Consider the following 21,226-nt stretch of genomic DNA (forward strand, 5'->3'; position numbering starts at 1 on the left):
CTCTTGTGTTAGCAGAATGCCATCCATTGCTCAGTTCAATGAAAATTGCACTGTAGCCTTTCACTGTAGAATATGGATACAATTATATTGAATACCATTAATTGCAGGTAGACTCCGCAGGTTTTCAGATAAATGCACTCAATTCAAGATATAGACCTTTCAAAATACAGAAAGTGACATTTTAAATCCATAAGGTTAATTAAAGTATCAACTGTCATTTTATTACCGTTCATTGGCATATATTTGCATCAAACAGAGAACATACATAACTATTACTTATAGTAAACCTAATACATCATATTTTGTGATGCAATTCAAACTACCTTGATTTTTCACATATTCATTCATTCAGGCAGATTCAGTGCATTCAGAAAGAATTCAGACCCGTTGACTTGTTCCACATTTTGTTACGTTACAGCCTTATTCTAAAATGGATTCAATAGTTTTCCCCCCCTCACTAATATACACACAATACCCCATAATGACAAAGCAACAACAGGTTTTTAGAAAATTTTGCAAAATGTATAGAAAAAAATATCACATTTACTAAGTATTCAGACCCTTTACTTTGTTAAAGCACCTTTGGCAGCAATTACAGCCTTGAGTCTTCTTGGGTATGATGGTACAAGCTTGGCACACCTGTATTTGGAGAGTTTCTCCCATTCATCTCCGCAGATCCTCTCAAGCTCTGTCAGGTTAGATGGGGAGCATCGCTGCACAGCTATTTTCAGGTCTCTCCAGAGATGTTCGATCAGGATCAAGTCCGGGCTCTGGCTGGGCCACTCAAGGACATTGAGACTTGTCCCAAAGCCACTCCTGTATTGTCCTGTTGGAAGGTGAACCTTCGCCCCAGTCTGAGGTCCTGAGCGCTCTGGATCAGGTACTCATTAAGGATCTCTGTACTTTGCTGCATTCATCATTCCCTTGATCCTGACCAGTCTCCCAGTCCGTGCCGTTGAAAAACATCCCCACAGCATGATGCTGCCACCACCATGCTTCATCATAGGGATGGTGCCAGGTTTCTTCCAGACGTGATGCTTGGCATTCAAGTCAAAGAGTTCAATCTTGGTTTCATCAGACCAGAGAATCTTGTTTCTCATGGTTTGAGTCTTTAGAAGCCTTTTGGCAAGCTTCTAGCAGGCTGTCATGTGCCTTTTACTGAGGAGTGGCTTCTGTCTGGCCACTCTACCATAAATGCCTGATTGGTGGAGTGCTGCAGAGATGGTTGTCCTTCTGGAAGCTTCTCCCATCTCCGCAGAAGAACTCTGGAGCTCTTTCAGAGTGACCATTGGGTTCTTGGTAACCTACCCGACCAAGTCCCTTCTCCCCCAATTGCTATAGGAAGAGTCTTGGTGGTTCCAAACTTCTTCCATTTAAGAATGATGGTGGTTACTGTGTTCTTGGGGACCTTCAATTCTGCAGAAATGTTTTGGTACCCTTCCCCAGATCTGTGCCTTGACACAATACTGTCTCGGAGCTCTACGGACAATTCCTTCGATCTCAAGGCTTGGTTTTTGCTCTAACATGCACTGTCAACTGTGGGACCTTATATAGACAGGTGCGTACCTTCCCAAATCATATGCAATCAATTGAATTTCCACAGGTGGACTCCAATCAAGTTGTAGAAACATCTCAAGGATGATCAATGGAAACAGGATGTCCCTGAGCTCAATTTAAAGTCTCATAGTAAAGGGTCTTAATCCTTACGTAAATCATTTGTAATACAACTAAAAACCTGTTTTGCATTGTCATTATGGGGTATTGTGTGTAGATCGATGAGGATTTGTATTTATTTAATACATTTCAGAATAAGGCTGTAACGTAACAAAAAGTGGAAAAAGTCTAGGAGTCTGAACACTTTCCGAATGCACTGTAAGCTAGGAAGAAAGGGTTTGGCTGATTTCTCATCGGACAACTCATCTGGCAAAAGAGAAGTTAGAGAATCTGTCAGTGAAAACAGTGTATTGATGCCTCTTGGCAGTTTACAGTTCCGTAAAACCATTGGTAAGTTCAATAAGGTGCCTCAGAATCAATCATGAGAAATACATTGACACAGTACTACAACACAGTTTGTTAGCTTACGTAAAAATCTAAATCATAGTTCAAATATGATGACACTACTTTACATACTCTTTTTGGTTTAAATTAAAATAAATGTTTCCTGATATTGACATGATTCTCTTTATTATTGACTTGTTTTTACCTACCGTATACTTTGCTTATTACAGCTATGCACAATCAAATCCTATAGTTTAGGAGGGCCATGCTTCAGGCAGCAATGACAAAAATCTACTGCCAAAAAATGTCTGATTCATTCCAATAACCCAAACATTGATACAACTCATTCCTCTGACGAGAGAGCCAGTCTTTCCAACTTGGCGTCGAACCGTTTTCGGCTAGAGTCCAGAATGTTGATGCCGTTCTTTTCAAAGTCATACCGGAGTTTAAGCAGCTCCTCCAGTCGCCCTGTGATGTTCTGCGTGCTGTATTCCAGGACTTTAGGTTTCTCCAGTATCTGCTTCATAGTGATCCCTCCCTTTAATAGACAGTCCAGTTTTGAACTCAGTGTATCCGACCCGATGAACAGCACAGTGGGGTAGCAGACGATCAGTTTCTTGACGTCGACTTTCCGACAGCCGAGAGACGCCAGCTTCTCATGAAGCATCTTGAGGTTTCTCTTCAGGTACTCGTTAGAGAGGTCCAGGATTTCTGCCCCAGCACCCTGCAGCAGAGCCAGCAGCTCCGGATCACTCATCTTGAAAGTCGCCTTGAGGAAGTCAATGTTTGCCTTCACCCTCTTGGTGCTGCGGATGAGGATATAGAGGTTTCGGGAAATCACTACCTTGGCGAACTGCCCAGGGTCCTCTCCACCCAACTCGGCGCACACGTCTTCCAGGAACTCCACCATCTGACGGTTGAGCTCGACACTGTTGGAGAAGGTCCGTGGCGCCGTGGTCAGCAGGCGGTGGAGGTCCTTGGCATTGAGGCCCAGCGAACCCAGGAACACGATGTTCTTCTCCAGGTTGTCGTTGTCGCTCGAACGGAAGAAGGACTCGGGCGAGCGGTCCAGAATGCTAACGATTTCGCTGTCGCTCTTGAAGACACTCCGCCACATCGCCCAGCGTTGCTCCAAGTGCTCGCCCGAGCGAGTGATGGCTCGTGGGTACCGGGAGATGATGCCGGCCACCACTTTGCGGCTGGCGCCTTTGCCATGGAGAAAGTGAGCCAGACCTTGCTCATTGGTGATGACCTTGCGAAGCACTCCCGGTTGGCGCTGGCGCACCATCTTCACGTCCACCCCCATGAAGGTCAAGCTCTCCAGCAAGGACTCATTCTCAGGCCCCACTGAAGGCTTTGAGTCGCTGACAGTTGCAGTGACGGTGCAAAGCCCCCTGGGAAGTCCGACAGATGTCAGCTGGGCGGGAGATGAGACAAAGCGGCTAAAAGCTGGTACAAGGGTTCTGTGAAGGCCTAGCAGACCCTGGACTCCTGGCATTAATGTCATTTTCAACACGGTTGAAACATGACATCAGACCTAGAGGAAAAAAATACAAGATAATATTATCAATAAAGTCTACCTCCAGTGAAATTATAGTAGACATTTAAAGTCTACTGAACTCATTAATGATACTGATCAAAGTCAAGCTACTTTGTGCATTCTCTAAGCAGGACGAGATATTATAAAAAGGTTTCTCCAAACAGCTGTGCAGATGTAGCGTGGTTCATTCTGCGTTGTGTATTTTTAATTAGGACGCTGCCACAACTGATGGTCTGCTCGTTGAAATCTTTTTATTTGCCCTGCACACGAAGAGACAACACACACGTTACCCTTGGTGCAGTCACAGCTCTCCGGCACCTTGCTAGCCGAGGGTCAGGCAAAAGAGCGCCAAAAGGAATTAACAGGTGCTGCGTGCACACACTCGCTGCACAACAGCATATACAAGAAACTATACAGAACATAATTCTGACAAAATAAAAGACATACCTGCACACGAAGAGACAACACACACGTTACCCTTGGTGCAGTCACAGCTCTCCGGCACCTGCGCGAGCACATGGACACTCACTCAACCACTGTCACAAGTACTCAGAAGTTACAACAGATACCCCAGTCAGTGAGCTCTGTGAAACTTGTTAACATAAATTCCTACACTGTCCACACTATAACAAACGTATGGTTGCAAAACAGTACATTGTATAACCTTATGACGGTTTTATATTAAACAGTTTCGGAGCCAAGGACAACATACCTTGCTAGCCGAGGGTCAGGCAAAAGAGAACGATAAAGTGGTATGGGAATACAGATAACCCGCGATGGGCCAAACCAAAATATACAAAACTTTTACAATCACTTGTATGTACAATATTGGTATGAAAAAGTGTTTGTACACCAAATAAAAACATTAGCTATGCAGCTGTAATTAAATAAAAAAATACACTGAATTATTATTATTATTATCAAATTATTAACATCCCCTCTTGACCTGGCCTATTTGAATTGGTCCTTGTGTGCAATTTGGTGCGTAATCTAGGGGAACAACATCACACTGCTACACAGAGAATAGTCATTTTATAGGCCCTCGGTTTGTGCACCATTCAGCAGCAGCTTCTAGCTATAATTAATACCAGTCCCACATATACAAGCTAACAAGCTATTAGTGTTAACAATCTATTGTAAGTGTTTCATGGAGATAAGTAGCTAGTTATAACAGCCTAGCTAGCTAAATGTAAGCAAGCATTTATCCTGCATGCTAGCTGACTTTGCTGGGAATTAGCTTGCAAAAAACGGAGCTAAATACAATTATATTTCAACTTACTCTGTCGATTGTCTAAGCTTGATCCATATGCATTGGGGGGGACAAACATCTAATGGAACTTCATTACCAAACGTAGGCAGAGAGGAGGTAAATCTACAACAGACCCACGTTTGGAACGTTTGTTCAATTTATGTTCTATTAGATTATTTTTCTCAATTTCCCCCTGAATAAGGACCAACCCTACGGACAATCGGCAAAGTTTAAATTGAATGTTCCTTAACTCCTGGCAGACTATCCGTTTTTTTGTAAGCTAATTCCAACGATAGTAGTGTGTAAATACTAGCGCTGTTAAAAGCAGTTACTTACTTTAGTCATTAGCTACTGTAAATTATGCACTACCACCCAGACATATTTGGTCTACTCTCCGATTGACAGTGCACGCTTTGTGCCACATTGAAAATACTTTTTAAATACATTAATTTGCTTGTGTACTATTACAGTAACTAACGTTAGCTAGCTACCTAAACAAATCATTATTGAAAGTTAGCTATTCGTCCTAATAACAGCTCACCCTTATTTTGTTTGGTTTCTCCTCTACCACACACATGCCGTTTCCCAATGACCAACAAACGAGGAACAAGCAGGTAGTTTGTTAACATTCATTTCCCGTAAAGCCTTTAGCGCACTCTTGCTGTGGGGGTGGACGTGCAGTTTGTAATGCCATGTAATATATAGCAATACGCTAGAGGGTGCCAGAAGTCCTTGGATGGCGCCATTCAATTTCTGAGGTGTATAGGAATAAACATAATATTTGTTATTCCTGCCTCCTGTAATTCTGCATGTGCTGTCATATTTATATAATTGGCTTTCTTTACCATATGACAGAGTTATATAAGCATAACGTTATGCTACTGTATGTTTACAGGCCCAGTGTAGTCCAAATTGTGATTCGCCACTGAAAGAGCTTTGGCTGGGTTAGGCCGTCATTGTAAATAAGAATTTGTTCTTAACTGACTTACCTAGTTAAATAAGGTTAAATAAAGGTTAAAATAAAAATATATAAAAAACTGAACAAAAATATAAACAACATGTAAAGTGTTGGTCCCATGTTTCATGAGCTGAAATAAAAATCCCAGAAATGTTCCATATGCACAAAAAGCTTATTTCTCTCAAAGTGTGTGCACAAATTTGTTTACATCCCTGTTAGCGAGAATTTATAATTTGCCAAGAGAATCCATCTACCTGACACGTGTGGCATATCAAAAAGCTGATTAAACAGCATGATCATTACACAGTTGCACCTTGTGCTGGGGACAATAAAAGGCCACTTTAAACTGTGCAGTTTTGTCACACGACACAATGCCAAATCTAAATTTTTAAGGGTGTGTGCAATTGGCATGCTGACTGCAGGAATGTTCACCGGAGCTGCTGCCAGAGAATTTAATGTTAATTTATCTTCCGTAAACTGCCTCCAACGTCATTTTACAGAATTTGGCAGTACGCCCAACCGGCTTCACAACCGCAGACCACGTGTAACCACACCAGCCCAGGACCTCCACATTCGACTTCTTCATCTGCGGAGTTGTCTGAGTGGGGTGGAGGTGTTGCTGATGAGTATTTCTGTCTGTAATAAAGCCCTTTTGTGGGGAAAAACTCATTCTGATTGGCTGGGCCTGGCTCCCCAGTGGGTGGTCCTGGCTGCCAAGTGGGTGGGCCTATGCCCTCCCAGGCCCACCCATGGCTGCACGACATAACCTGAAAGCCCGCTCAGCAAGGAAGAAGCCACTGCTCCAAAACCACCATAAAAAAAGCCAGACTACGGTTTGCAACTGCACATGGGGACAAAGATTGTACTTTTTGGAGAAATGTCCTCTGGTCTGATTAAACAAAAATAGAACTGTTTGGCTATAATGACCATCGTTATGTTTGGAGGAAAAAGGGGGAGCCTTGCAAGCCGAAGAACACCATCCCAACCGTGAAGCACGGGGGTGGCAGCATCATGTTGTGGGGGTGCTTTGCTGCAGGAGGGTCTGGTGCACTTCACAAAATAGATGGCATCATGAGGGAGGGAAATTATGTGGATATATTGAAGCAACATCTCAAGACATCAGTCAGGAAGTTAAAGCTTGGTCGCAAATGGGTCTTCCAAATGGACAATGACCCCCAAGCATACTTCCAAAGTTGTGGCAAAATGGCTTAAGGACAACAAAGTCAAGGTATTGGAGTGGCCATCACAAAGCCCTGACCTCAATCCCATCGAAAATGTGTGGACAAAACTGAAAAAGCGTGTGCGAGCAAGGAGGCCAACAAACCTGACTCAGTTACACCAGCTCTATCAGGAGGAATGGGCCAAAATTCCACCAACTTATTGTGGGAAGCTTGTAGAAGGCTATCCGAAACATTTGACCCAAGTTAAACAATTTAAAGGCAATGCTACCAAATACTAATTGAGTGTATGAATGTAAACTAAGGGACCCACTTGGAATGTGATGAAAGAAATAAAAGCTAAAATAAATCATTCTCTCTACTATTATTCTGACATTTCACATTCTTAAAATAAAGTGGTGATCCTAACTGACCTAAGACAGGGAATTTTTACTAGGATTAAATGTCAGGAATTGTGAAAAACTGAGTTTAAATGTATTTGGCTAAGGTGTATGTAAACTTCCGACTTAAACTGTATACAGATAAATAAATACAGAAAAAAGAAACAGAAGGCATTTTAACCCAGTCCGGTACAAAGAGAAGATTCATATGGGAAACAAGCCTATATACCGAGTTCCCAATTCCATGTCAGAATGATTCAAGAGTGTTTTACTGTTGATCATGGTTCTCATGGGGTACAATGTAGGGTTGACTGGTGGGAACCCGGTTTCTGAGATTTACCAGGATTTATCATCCAAAACCACTCTCTTTTCCCAGGATAAATTACTGCGAGCAACCGATATATTATAATAAGTTATTTATATGAACGGCATGGAGTGAAATGGAACTGTTAAATGATATGCAATGTCTAAATCTGGCTAATCTACAGCCTCTACACGATGGATCAACGCTCGGGTTAGGGACAGACCCATCTCAGTATGGTAACTTTTTTTCTTGTGACCTGTAGGCATACATTTGCTGCAGCGTGTTCTGTGCTACAGTAATATAAATACCAAATGCGCCTCTAATTTACCCATATCCATCTGGCTTCACCTTGTTTTTATTGCAGCAGCAGAGTATTAAAACAGCCTATCAATGTTGTTGCTTTAAATCAGTGCACTGGCGAGCACTCTCTCGCAGTCTTTCTCTCTCTCCATCAACTCCATTCAAATTGCATTCAAAATTGATAATCCTGTTCTAGATTGATATATAGCCCAATATATAGATGTCCTAGCCAGTGGCGATTTTAGCATGTAAATCTTTTTTTTTTGTTTATGCATGCCAGCAAAGCCACTCCACAACATAACACAACACAATACTAAACAATACATTACTAGCACTATTACGGTGACAAGCGATGCCCACAAACAGCACCATGGAGTGAATCCTTTCCACTGCTACACCTGGCTATCAGAAGAGCCTTGTCTGGCAGCGAAACGGTTAATTTGCTTTCTACCTTTAAAAAAAACATAGCTGATATGGCTGACTTGCTACTGACAATTGAGATGTACAAACTATGGCATAAGGGGATGGTTAGCAGATAAGAGGCGATCTGTAATTTTGTTTAAGACATTAAAGAGCGAGCTAGGATGGACGTAGTCAATATAACTATTTGTTTTATTTTTTAAATGTACAGCGACAGAATTCAGAACATGGGCCGTTCTTACAGTATTCTCCCTGGACACCAAGTCAGAACCGTAGGATAAATAAAGGGGGAATATAAGCAGACAATGAAAGCTCTTATAATATTAAATTATAAAATTCCTCTAAAACAGGCTATAGGCTACATGTGCACCACAAAGTTAGAATGAGGGGGAAAAGGACCAAATGATTAGGGTGAGGTACATGGGCTACTAACAGCTTACTACACAACATAGACTTAGTATTACTTTCTTAGCAACAGTATACATATCTCCCTGGCATAATACATAATTTATGCAGCAGTATACAATGCATTTTAGGACTCACCTTGTTGTGCTGTGCTCATTTGAACAGGAAGGTGGCGCGGCGGTCCTTCTTTTGGGCTCTGGATTTATGGTGCTTTCAAAACTACTGGGAACTCGGGAAAAAAAACAAGGTTGAATCATGACGTAAGTGATCTTCAGGTTGGAGCTCTAGAAAGAGGCCTGAGATCCCGACTTTCTTTTCCGAGTTGGATGACCGTTCAAAACGTTTATTTCCGAGTTCCCAGTTGTCTTGAACTCACTGAAGTCTAAGATTTCCCAGTTCCAAGTTGTTTTGAACGCGGCAGTAGTCATGCTGAATTGACAGCATGGCGAATGTATTCAACCTTTTCTGGCCCATTGTGTTGCATGTGATTCTTGTCAGGACCCGGTGTGAGAAACAGTCACTAATAGTCGGCAGAACCCAGAAGATGAGGCAGACTCAGCAGTACTAGAGACGGTGGTTTAATCAAGGTAAAAGATCTTCAGGCAAAAATATAAATCCACAACGTCAAAAGTAAAGCCCAGAGAAAAAATTGATATCCTCCAAAATACAAAGAAAATCCACAAAGTGGTAAGAACAGCAGGGAAAAAACAAACCTCAAAAGACTTATCAAAAATAAACAAGAACAAAACCAGAGAACCTCTGGAAAATCCAACAAGAGAAATATATGTTCACAGCATGGCTGGGGCTGGGTGCTAACATACAAACACAGCGCAAAGAACTGAGGAACACAAAGGGATTAAATACCTACAAGGAAATGACACACAGGTGCAAATAATAATTAGAACAAGGGAAAAACAAAAGGTTCAAAAAAGGCGCAATGGGGGCATCTAGTGACCAAAAACCTGAACAATCCTGGCCAAATCCTGACAATTCTTTATCCTTTTAAGCTTGGAAAATAGACCTTTAAACTCAGACTTGGACCATACACCCACTCCACTGAATAGCAGGCTAGTGATTGCTTTGCAGTTAGCCACTGAATCCTTCCAAACCACTCATTGTTGAATTTGCAACTTCCAACTTGTTGTGTAACATTTATGTCCAATCGCCGATGAGCAGCAATACGTTTTATCTATAATTTCCCTTCATTATTTCTCTTCATATGACAAGGATTGAAAAGGATTTGCCAGTAGATTGTCGACTTCATTCATGAAGGTGACTGTGTCTAGCTTGCTAGCTAAGATTTTGAAAGTATGATGTTGACATGATCAGTCCAATCAAAGCTACTGTAGATATAACGTGATTTGACGTAATTTTATCTGTGGTCAATGACTTTGAGCCTTCTTGGAAGGGCTCTTTTAATGTAGCTCTATGGCAGCACCCAAGGCTTGAGTTTTCGAGCTCTCCCCATAGATTTTGCGGTGACGTAGTGTCCCCATGAGTGACAGAACACTCAGGCAGTCACGGTGCAACTAGAGAACACTACTAACACCTACACTCCATATTTTCAGCTTGCTACCCCACCACCACAGAAAGCACTGAGCTAGGCTGAAACACCTGCATTTTGGAGCTGCTTTACTCAAGAAAGCAACCCCTGTTTGTATGCGGCTTTATTAACTCAAATTGTTATTTTTATTACATTGTTTGCAAAATGATATGTGACACGTATTAATGCCAAAATAACATGCAAAACAGGCAACAACAACAACAAAAATATGCATTTTTAATTTGTGTTATTTTTTTGCTAAATAGTTTCTGCCTCACATGCCCTGAATGATGGGTCGCCGCTGGTTCTAGTCTACCTCTTTCAGGTAATAAAGTCAATGCAGTATTAGCCTTATATTTAGCTAATCTATGATGGGTTATGCATAATAAGCTTCTAATTTATAGCCTATGTCTCTTACGCAGTAAGCAAACACCTGTGATCGTCTGGCCTCTCTTTAAAAAAACACTCCTTAGCTCTTTGTGTCCCATGCAGGAAATGCTTGATTAGAATAGCTTCCTGGACATGATTTTTTTCTTGCATTTCTTATACCAATAGACTATTCGAACAGGTATGCAAGCTCTTTTTTGCTGAATGTTAAATATAGCAGCTATTAAAACAGGTAGTTTGAAGGAAGAGCTAACGCGCAATGGCGCTAGGCTATAGCAGTTATTTATTCAGACCCACAACCATTCAATCTTCGTGAAGAGAAGTGAAAGCCTTTTGCATCTAATTCTAGTCCTAGGATTAAGATAAGGACAACGAAACTTATTCAATTTATCTTTTGAAAGTGAAGAAGGAATGAAGCAACAATAGAGAGAAAGAGGATGTAAGCTAATAACATTAGGGGAAATATTATGAAAGGTAGCCTATATATGCGTTAGCCTACAAATTATACAAATAGACCTTATTATATTGCAAAATTAAAATAAAATTTGCTAGCCTATACTTGTAACTTTGTAGGCCGCATGTGCTGTACAAGAATTGCATGTTCTCTTCTGCTTTATCATGGTTTGAATGATGTGTGTAATTCCAGCCCATATAATACATTATACGGGTGGGTCTAATCCTGAATGCTGATTGGTTAAAACTGCATTCCAAACGGTGTCTATTTAAGCATTAAGGCACGGGGGGGGGGGGGGGGGGGGTGTAGTATATGGCCAATATTCAATGGCTAAGGAATGTTCTTAGCACGACGCAATGCGAAGTGCCTGGATACAGCCCTTAGTCGTGGTATATTGGCCATATACCACAAACCCTGAGGTGCCTTGTTGCTATTATAAACTGGTTACCAACGTAATTAGAGCAGGAAAAATAAATGTTTTGTCATACCACGGCTGTCAGCCAATCAGTATTCAAGGCTCAACACACCCAGTTTATAATTCTCAAGTTACCACCGGCTAAATCAATGATGTTAAAATGCCTATTTACTCTGTTCAATCTGACTTTGCAATCAACTGTCTAATCAGCCCAGCCAGGCAATTTATGAACTTGATCTCCACTATAAAAAGCATCTAGACATTATCTCATATTTCTTTTAGACTAACATTTAGTTTTCAACAGGACAGATTTATATAAACCTTGCTGTCTGTCTCTCCGACATTGCAACATTGTTTCGCTATTCAAATTCAATCTCCAGCTGTCCAATAGTAATGAATGTGTTGGGAGTCGGGACAAGACAGAAAGGCAGGCAGTGTTTCTCAGCCAGTTGAAGTCATGAATCAGCTGGCATCATTTTTATGGATATATACAAAGAAATGTACATTGAAAAAAGGTGCAGCTGATTCAAACGAGTGCAGGTAGTTTGCAGTCTTTCCAGCTTCAGTTTGAAGTGATTGTGTTAGCTGTGTTGTTGGCTAGCTTCTCTGATCAACAGTGTCCTGACCAGTGAGCACATTTTCTATGCCAGGCGAAATCACGCCTCATTGTTATGGATGTGTCCAAATAAATGTCACAATGAAAACAGCTTCAACAAATGCAAATGCAGCTACTTTGCTGTTATTCTGGTGCACTTTTTGACGTGACTGGAAGTTAGCCGTAGTTGGCTAACTAGCAAGCAAGGGATAAGAACATTATAGATACAGTACAAAAAGACTGAAGACTGGGTCGGGTTTCTGGCAACCAAACCGATAAAAAGGGACTACAAGCAGGCCTGGGTAGCGACCCTATATTTGTGGCTGGATTATATCTTGTGGAAGGATTAAATAGTATGAATAAATTTATCAAAATAATGTTTTTAATTAAAATATGTAAACCATTATTTGAATATGTTGGTAATCTGTTGTATAAAAGTGATAATGCCCTTGAAATCGGTGTTTGGAGGATATATTGGCATGTTTTGCCAGCCCTCGACTTGGTCTCAGGCCTAACAACACCCATGCAAATATATCCTCCAAACACTGACTTCTTGGTCATTATCACTTAAGTATAATACAATACAGTACAGTAATACAGTTCACACTCAAAAAGATTAGCCTACTGGAGCTAGTTTCATTTATTTACCCAAGAGATGATATAGCTAGCTACTTCTATGGGCTTTTATGTTTTTCTTTCATGCATAATGTGCAGTAGCCTATATCATACAGTAGTCTATATGTATTGAATAACGGCAAAATCTTGGGCATTTTTGGGCTTCATTAAATATCATTAATGTAGGGCTTATAAAATGTATTTAATATATGGCTCATTAGGATCAGGTTTGAATTTTAATGCTGATCAAAGCTCTGATCAAATCCAGACATTTATTTGCTTTATAATGCTTTTGAATGACACTTCCTGTTTAGCGGGAAATACCTGGTTACCCGGGACAAAAGTCATTTATTCTCGGGATGGAACATTTGTAAAATACCGGGAAAATATTCAACCCTAGTACAATGACTGAAATGCACTTGGGATGGTCACCTAATCACATAATTATTGTTAGAAGAATATCTCTGGTAAATTGCAGCAACTTCTTGTGTATTGAAGGCCATCATGACCATGGACTCCTCCAATCAGCCCATCTCAACGCTGGAGAAGGAGAACTATCAAGGTGTTGTTTGGCATTGGACAATGAGACACAAAAGGGCCTTTTATACTTTATTCATGCCATCCATCTAAGTTTCAAGTTGTTATTGTCAGGTGCACAAGTACAGTGAAATAGCTTTAATTTTTAATGCCCCAACAGCCAGCTGACTCTGTGCACCTCTGTCAGCTGTCCTCTTCAGTTCCAATCCTTGCAGCTCAAGAGCGCGACTGCGGGAAGAAGTATCATCCTCCATCTCTTCCTTGATGAGCCCCTGCGCTCATACATATTTTAATATGGCACATAGAGCTATCTTTATTATTCAAATGGTTTTTCTTCCACCGCTCGGATGTTAAAGAAAAGATAATGCTTTGTCAAGGCGCCGGTCTCCCTGCTAATTTAAGTAACGTCTGGCTTGAGAGAGGCTCAATATTACTGTTCTGTACACATAATCAGCAGTGCACTATGTTTTTCATTATGATCGCTCTCGCTTCCTTATTCTCCCACTCGATCCACAGCACATAAAGAGGGTCTCATCTGTGTCTAGTTACTGATGTGATGAACAGTTATTGTGCTGGCTTACACTTTTCTTTAGTTTGCTTGTTGTTGTTATGTTCATCCCAGGGCACATACACTTAAAATCAGTAACTTTCTCCATACCTTATGGTTATGCCTAAGTCTACTGCTGAAATGTGACTGCTTTATTTGTATGCACACACTTAAAAAGCCAGCTTATTCATATTTTATCAGACACTCTTATCTAGAGCGATTTACAGGAGCAATTAGGGTTAAGTGCCTTGTTCAAGCCTAGATCAACTAATTGGCTCAGGGATTTGAACCAGAGACCTTTTGGTTACTAGCCAAACACTCTTTACAACTAGAATTCAGTTTATAGAGAGCATAAAGAGTTTCTTTCTTTTTACTTGACGTAGGCCAACTGTATTGGTGATCCAGAAAGACACCTAACCAATACATTTGTTTATTATTGTAACCTATGGTTATTTATTCAAGCCTTGAATGCTTGTTTTGTTATAGTGCAAATCATGGTCTTGTAGCATTTTTCCCTCAAATGTATTTGTTAAGGGATTCTGTTGAGACCTCATAGGGCAGCAGCGGTATCTGATATGACTGTGAATATCCCATAATCCTAAAACCCACAGGAAGCTACTGGGGGGAGAACGACTCATGATAATGTTTGGAACGGCATGAATGGATTCACTAATTCCGCTCCAGCCATTACCACGAGGCTGTCCTCCCCAATTAAGGTTCCGCCAACCTCCTATGCTATAGCTGCCCCTGGATTGGTCTCTCTGATAATGGCTTTTAGCAGGATTGTGATCCTCAAGACTAAATCAATAGGGAAATAGATATTGACCAACAGTAATGTCCCAAAGCCTATTTTCAGGCTCGTCTCAGCCCTAATTGTTTCTTTCAAGACGAACTGGAAACAAACAACCTCTACCAAAACAACCCAACTCCTATAGGTTAACAGTCGAAATGTTTTGGGGACTCTATGAAAACTGTCACTGTGTTGACATAATCTAGATCAGTTTCCTGATCCATTTGTTGATGCCCTGCAATCGTGGTGGTGCTTGGGTTACTGTGCCACTGACATAGCCTAAAACGTTCAGATGGGCAGCAGGTCTTGCTGAAGGTGCTGCACAAACAAAAAAAGTTCACAGTAGGGATCTGAACTAAGGATGTCGAAGAGAAGATGGGTGGAATTCAAGATCTGCCAGACCATAAGCTACACAGCTCCCATCAGTCGAAGACACAGACCCCCTTCTCCTGCTGCTGCCGGTGTGTAGGTGTCACTGTCTGTGTAGAAGCTTCAAAGGTTTGATGTTTCTTTTCTGTGAGCTTTCTTGACCTAAATCACATTTACAATGCTGATTATCAGGGTCTGCATGGTTTTCCAGCGCAATGGAGAATCCAGAGAATGTTCCTAAATGCTATAAGTGGTATAATTTGTGATGAGGTTGGGGTGGAAGCATTGACTGTAAATGTCAGATGGACATATTCTATGATTATGTGCAAATTGTGCTCTCGTTTTATATTAGTTTTAATACCAAAATTGCAGAAATAATCATATGGAGAGACCACTATAAATTCGTCATGATATTATTATTAGAGTACGAAAACTTTATTTTTTTAAACTCTAAACTCAGTTTGAACAATATTGTGAATGTTTTAGATCTGTTCTTAACGGGGCAGCGTGAAATGAATCACGATTAGCAATTGTGCAACACAGAGACCTTGTTTGCACCTCGACAGAAATTATTTTTTATTTACTCACGCATATGATTTCAAGCAATGTATATTTAATTTGTGTACAGTATGTTTCCCTCTGTAATTTGTTTTAATCAAATGACACGTTTTGACATTTCCTGCAGTACGTTCCTAAAGGGGCGTAGCAGCAGAAAACATCCACCTACGTGACGTCAACGCAATCGTGTTTACGTGGATAACATGGCGGCGGAGATGTGGTTGTAGCAAGGATCTTCTCCTAATGCAAGCCTGTCGCAGTGATATGAAACCATTACTAAACAAAGTGAATGTCAACAAACAGAAACTTTCCCCACAGTCTCTGGGCTAATTCGCTAACTCTTCGCATGAAGCCCTTTTCCTCTTCTCTCAGCCACAGTGACAACGGTAATGGAAGACGAAGAGAGGCAAAAGAAGCTCGAGGCCGGCAAGGCAAAGGTATGATAGCCTAGTTACTAGCTATCTAGCAGAGGTCAATTATTTATCTGCGTTTCTGTTAGTCTGGCTTGGGAACCACATTCATTGCTGCACGTGCTCAGTTATACATGGGCTTATATCGTTTTATTTAGTAATTCGTTGTTTCGGGAGTCCCTTCCGTGTTCCCGTCCCTGTCAGCTGTCACTACTAGAAAACATGCGCCCCCATGGCATGGATGACAGCCCGGGGGGTTAGGTGTCTGTGTTAGCCAGCTAGCAAGACTTCCTTTGTCATGTGAAGTTCCATTGGTATCTCATAGAAACGTGCTGTTTCCTCCTAAAATGTAATTACCAGTTTTGAAGAGAAGTATTAATTTGAACTTCGATAGTTAGCGAACTAATTCATCCTTTCCTGTCAACGTCATGCTTTATTAACACCACGTGATTAAAATATTGAGATTCTTGTGTGACAGGTTCAGGACATGCCCCTAGTTAGCTTGAGCAAACTCACATGTTCCATACGTGACTGATTCTTTGTTTCCTTTTTTTAATGTATGCTAACGTTACAATGTAACAACCAGTGCTATAAATGAGGTCATAACAACCCTGCTGAATGATGTAAAAAAAGAAAAGGTGCCAACTGCTTATCTCATGCAGAAGGGAGGTCACACAAGCTCTGCTCTCCATGAAATCAATCAATCAAGCTTTGCAATGCAACATATGCTCACCTCACATAATATTTCAATGTGTGTATTATTTTAATCAGAATTTTCAATAGAATTTCGAAATATCCAGTGAACAGGCACAGTAGCCTACTTTATGATGATACGATAACCCACCCTCATAGTCAACTGAGAAGGATGACAATAGTGTAAAAATAGAATAGTCACTTCCCTGCTAGAGTCCCAAAAATATATAAGGGTGCATGGAGGCAGATGGAAGGAAAGTACACTGGACTGGCCTCAGGTTAGCCTCTACAAATCCGAGAGTGCAGGTTAGCCTCTACAAATCCGAGAGTGGAAGACTCCTCCCTCGTCTCTTACATGTAGGCTCACTTTTTGTAAACAGTCACGTCACAAGTCAGACTGTTGAATAAACTTAATTTGAACGTACTTCACCTGTTGTCTGCTGATTTTTGTCCATATGTTGGAGGTAGTCTGAGACAATATCCACAGAGTAGTGTTATTAACACGACTTTCTGTACGCTGGTCTGTATGTCGGTTTGTATTTTCAATGCTGACGTAATTCGCACGCGATTTGGATATGTCACCAATGGCAGAGTTTAACTGAAGCACAGACCAAAATTTGTCCCACGCAATGGGCTAGCAAATTTCACAAGCACTTCCAGCTGATAGCGAGGGAATGTGCTTTGGTCAACAATATTCGTCTATTTGTTTACATATTGTGCATCACGTGAAATGCATCGGGAGATGGAAAATACAAGCAACAGAACCTACCCACGCTGCAAAAAAGTTGAGTAAACAACACTTTCCTGTGGTTACCCTATCTCTACTTCCTACTGCCAAAAGGACCAACAGCATGGACAATTGGTAATGTGCATTTAAAAATGATTGTATTCAACATTCTGGCTTGTAGAGACTATTGCGTCATTTTTACAGCGACTTCTTTCAGACTGTTATCCATGGAGTAAGCATGGTAACAGTCGAATGTTTAGACAAACTGAAAGTCCTTTCAGAATTTGAGGTTACCGACCTTTGCAGTGTCATTCCCTTACCTTAGTCCCTTAATGAGCTTATGCCCTAATGCACAATACCTTGACTTGGCACCTCTCCACCATGCCACTAGAGGTTTATTTTGAGTCATGAATCTATCTATTTTGAGCCAGTAGTATTTATTCAGTATTTGAAGGCTAGATCTATTGAAAGGGAAAACACTTTTTGTGTCACCACACCTGAAACTATTTTGGAACGTGCAAATTAAAACTAGACTGTCTCAATAATCAACTAGCAAGGCTATATTTAAATGCTTAGTAACGATAGCAGTAAGGCACCAGTACATATTAGTGCTGAGGCGCCACTACAGCCGGGGGTTCGATCCCAGGCTGTCACAGCCGACCATGACTGGGAGCCCCATAGGGGGGCGCACAATTGGGCCAGCGCCGTCCGGATTAAGGGAGTGTTTGGCCAGAGGGGGGCTTTCCTTGGCTCATCATGCTCTAGCGACTCCTTGTGAACGATGTTTCCCCCGACTCATTGGTGCGGCTGACTTACGTGTTAAGCGAGCAGTCTCTTAAGAAGTAGGCGGCCAGGCATTTGGAGGACGCATGTCTCGACCTTTGCCTCTCCCAAGCCCATTGAAGTTGCAGCGATGAGACAAGGTTGTAACTAGCAATGGGAGAAAATAAGTTAACTACTTAATAAAATAAGAAATGCTTCAGAGTGGTTGCAAAAGTATAGGTCTAGGCCATCTAGGAGTCAAAGAAATGTACTGACTCCATGGGAGATTCTCAAAGTCTGTCCTCTCCTCGACTCCTTTGTCCTCCTCTGATTGTGGGTACTTAGCAGGCCCCACAATCAGATTGAATGATTTTCTATGGAAAGGGGGGCATTGCTACTAACGTTAGCGCTATCTGTTCCCATAGACTTCCAGTCATTGAGTAATTGAGACTGTCTATTTAAAAGCGTGTCTCGGCAGAAATATGTATTTGTTTACATAAAAAAAAAAAAATCTAAATTAATATAGGGAAAGCACTAAACTCCAAGAACTTGAATTCCATCAAGTCAAATTTTATGGTAATCAACCTAAGTGGAGGCTCAAATATCTTCCATATTCTTGTGTGCGTGATCTTCAATCAAGCAGGACGTTTTCCTTTTGCGTGCCATCATTTAATCTGTGAATGCACACACAACTTTGCATCTGGAAATTGCGACATGGAAACAAGCGTCACCACTCAACACTTAATTGCTATGATACATATAGTACTAGGCTTATAAGACTTTCAAAGACACTGGAAACGGCTGGTCTTTAATGGAATTTCTAAACTCAGCCCCAAAAAAAGTCCTCTCACTGTCAACTGCGTTTATTTTCAGCAAACTTAACGTGTAAATATTTGTATGAACATAAGATTCAACAACCGAGACATAAATTGAACAAGTTCCACAGACATGTGACTAATAGAAATGGAGTAATGTGTCCCTGAGCAAAGGGGGGGGTCAAAATCAAAAGTAAAAGTTAGTATCTGGAGTGGTCACCAGCTGCATTACGTACTGCAGTGCATCTCCTCCTCATGGACTGCACCAGATTTGCCAGTTCTTACTGTGAAATGTTACCCCAGTCTTCCACCAAGGCACCTGCAAGTTCCTGGACATTTCTGAGGGGAATGGCCCTAGCCCTAACCCTCCGATCCAACTGGTCCCAGACGTGCGCAATGGGATTGAGATCCGGGCTCTTCGCTGACCATGGCAGAACACTGACATTCCTGTCTTGCAGGAAATCATGCACAGAATGAGCAATATGGCTGGTGGCATTGTCATGCTGAAGGGTCATGTCAGGATGAGCCTGCAGGAAGGGTACCACATGAGGGAGGAGGATATCTTCCCTGTAATGCACAGCGTTGAGATTGCCTGCAATGACAGCAAGCTCAGTCCGATGATGCTGTGACACACCGCCCCAGACCATGACAGACCCTCCACCTCCAAATCGATCCCGCTCTAGAGTACAGGCCTCGGTGTATTGCTAATTCCTTTGACGATAAACGCGAATCCGACCATCACCCCTGGTGAGACAATACTTCGACTCGTCAGTGAAGAGCACTTTTTGCCAGTCCTGTCTGGTCCAGCGACGGTGGGTTTGTGCCCATAGGCGACGTTGTTGCCGGTGATGTCTGGTGAGAAACTGCCTTACAACAGGCCTACAAGCCCTCAGTCCAGCCTCTCTCAGCCTATTGCGGACAGTCTGAGCACTGATGGAGGGATTGTGTGTTCCTGGTGTAACTCGAGCAGTTGTTGTTGCCATCCTGTACCTGTCCCGCAGGTGTTGTTACATGTGGTCTGCCACTGCAAGGACCATCAGCTGTCCGCCCTGTCTCCGTGTAGCGCCGTCTTAGGTGTCTCACAGTACGGCCAAAGAAATGTACTGACTCCATGGGAGATTCTCAAAGTCTGTCCTCTCCTCGACTCCTTTGTCCTCCTCTGATTGTGGGTACTTAGCAGGCCCCACAATCAGATTGAATGATTTTCTATGGAAAGGGGGGCATTGCTACTAACGTTAGCGCTATCTGTTCCCATAGACTTCCAGTCATTGAGTAATTGAGACTGTCTATTTAAAAGCGTGTCTCGGCAGAAATATGTATTTGTTTACATAAAAAAAAAAAAATCTAAATTAATATAGGGAAAGCACTAAACTCCAAGAACTTGAATTCCATCAAGTCAAATTTTATGGTAATCAACCTAAGTGGAGGCTCAAATATCTTCCATATTCTTGTGTGCGTGATCTTCAATCAAGCAGGACGTTTTCCTTTTGCGTGCCATCATTTAATCTGTGAATGCACACACAACTTTGCATCTGGAAATTGCGACATGGAAACAAGCGTCACCACTCAACACTTAATTGCTATGATACATATAGTACTAGGCTTATAAGACTTTCAAAGACACTTGCCAACTAGCCTATATGAGACATTAGTAGACCCAGACCTAGCCTTTAGGTAATCGATGACAGAGGTACCCAGCATAACCTGCTTGATTAAGGATAATCCCCTGTCAGGACACAGGCCATGGCTTGACCTCACTCATCTAACTATAGGCTATACTATAGAACAAAACATCTTAAGTGTTATATGAAACATAGCTTATCTTAAACTTTGATAATTTTTTATCTTTCATAGAGCTCTCCCCCAGCTACGATTCTCTGCTATATTAACGTTAAAAAGGACTGCAAGGTTGATTTGGAATTTGATGGACCAGGGGTAAGAAAGACTGAAAAGGGTTTTGTATCAGCAATATTGAAATCGGTTAAATCAGTTAATCTGCACATGGCCACAAGTTGGATGATTCCTCAACAACAACAACAACAACAACAAAATTATTTTCACAAAATATAATCCATAGGAGGGTCCTTTTGGTGGAAGGATTTTTGACACATATTTTTATCTTAATAAATAGTTGAAGTTGGAATATTTGCAACATTCTGGCTTTACGCAGGCCTCCTTTAAGACTATAATGTTTCTTCTGTAGGTGCTACAAAGCAATAATTGGTGTGATATGAAGCTTTATCGCTTGCTCTGTATTATGAGTAGTATTTTGATTTG

At 41.4% G+C, this 21,226-nt stretch overlaps 2 protein-coding genes across 7 annotated transcripts in view; one reads left to right on the forward strand and one right to left on the reverse strand.

The window, feature by feature from the left end:
• Positions 1 to 195: 195 nt before the first annotated feature.
• LOC139554821 (transcription termination factor 1, mitochondrial-like) lies at positions 196 to 5,541 on the reverse strand. Of its 3 annotated transcripts, XM_071367979.1 has the most exons (3): positions 5,329 to 5,541; positions 3,986 to 4,043; positions 196 to 3,535 (listed from the first exon to the last, which is right to left on the reverse strand). In XM_071367979.1, the coding sequence occupies exon 3, from the start codon at positions 3,503 to 3,505 to the stop codon at positions 2,342 to 2,344; it is 1,164 nt and encodes a 387-aa protein (XP_071224080.1). In that variant the 5' UTR covers positions 3,506 to 3,535; positions 3,986 to 4,043; positions 5,329 to 5,541; the 3' UTR covers positions 196 to 2,341. The 3 variants fall into 3 exon arrangements, with proteins under 3 accessions (XP_071224080.1, XP_071224079.1, XP_071224078.1); XM_071367978.1 differs by lacking the exon at positions 3,986 to 4,043 and having other exon boundaries at positions 5,329 to 5,444; XM_071367977.1 differs by lacking the exon at positions 5,329 to 5,541 and having other exon boundaries at positions 3,986 to 5,322.
• A 10,164-nt stretch (positions 5,542 to 15,705) lies between these two features.
• Positions 15,706 to 21,226, forward strand: part of LOC139554823 (A-kinase anchor protein 9-like) — a 139,569-nt gene continuing 134,048 nt past the window's right edge. For all 4 annotated transcript variants that reach the window (XM_071367981.1, XM_071367982.1, XM_071367984.1 and 1 more), the window contains exon 1: positions 15,706 to 15,979. In XM_071367981.1, coding sequence (XP_071224082.1) covers positions 15,932 to 15,979 — 48 coding nt within the window. In that variant the 5' untranslated portion in view covers positions 15,706 to 15,931. The remainder of the gene's footprint in view (positions 15,980 to 21,226) is intronic.

The sequence above is a fragment of the Salvelinus alpinus genome, chromosome 26 (assembly GCF_045679555.1).
Source record: "Salvelinus alpinus chromosome 26, SLU_Salpinus.1, whole genome shotgun sequence".
Lineage (NCBI taxonomy): Eukaryota > Metazoa > Chordata > Actinopteri > Salmoniformes > Salmonidae > Salvelinus > Salvelinus alpinus.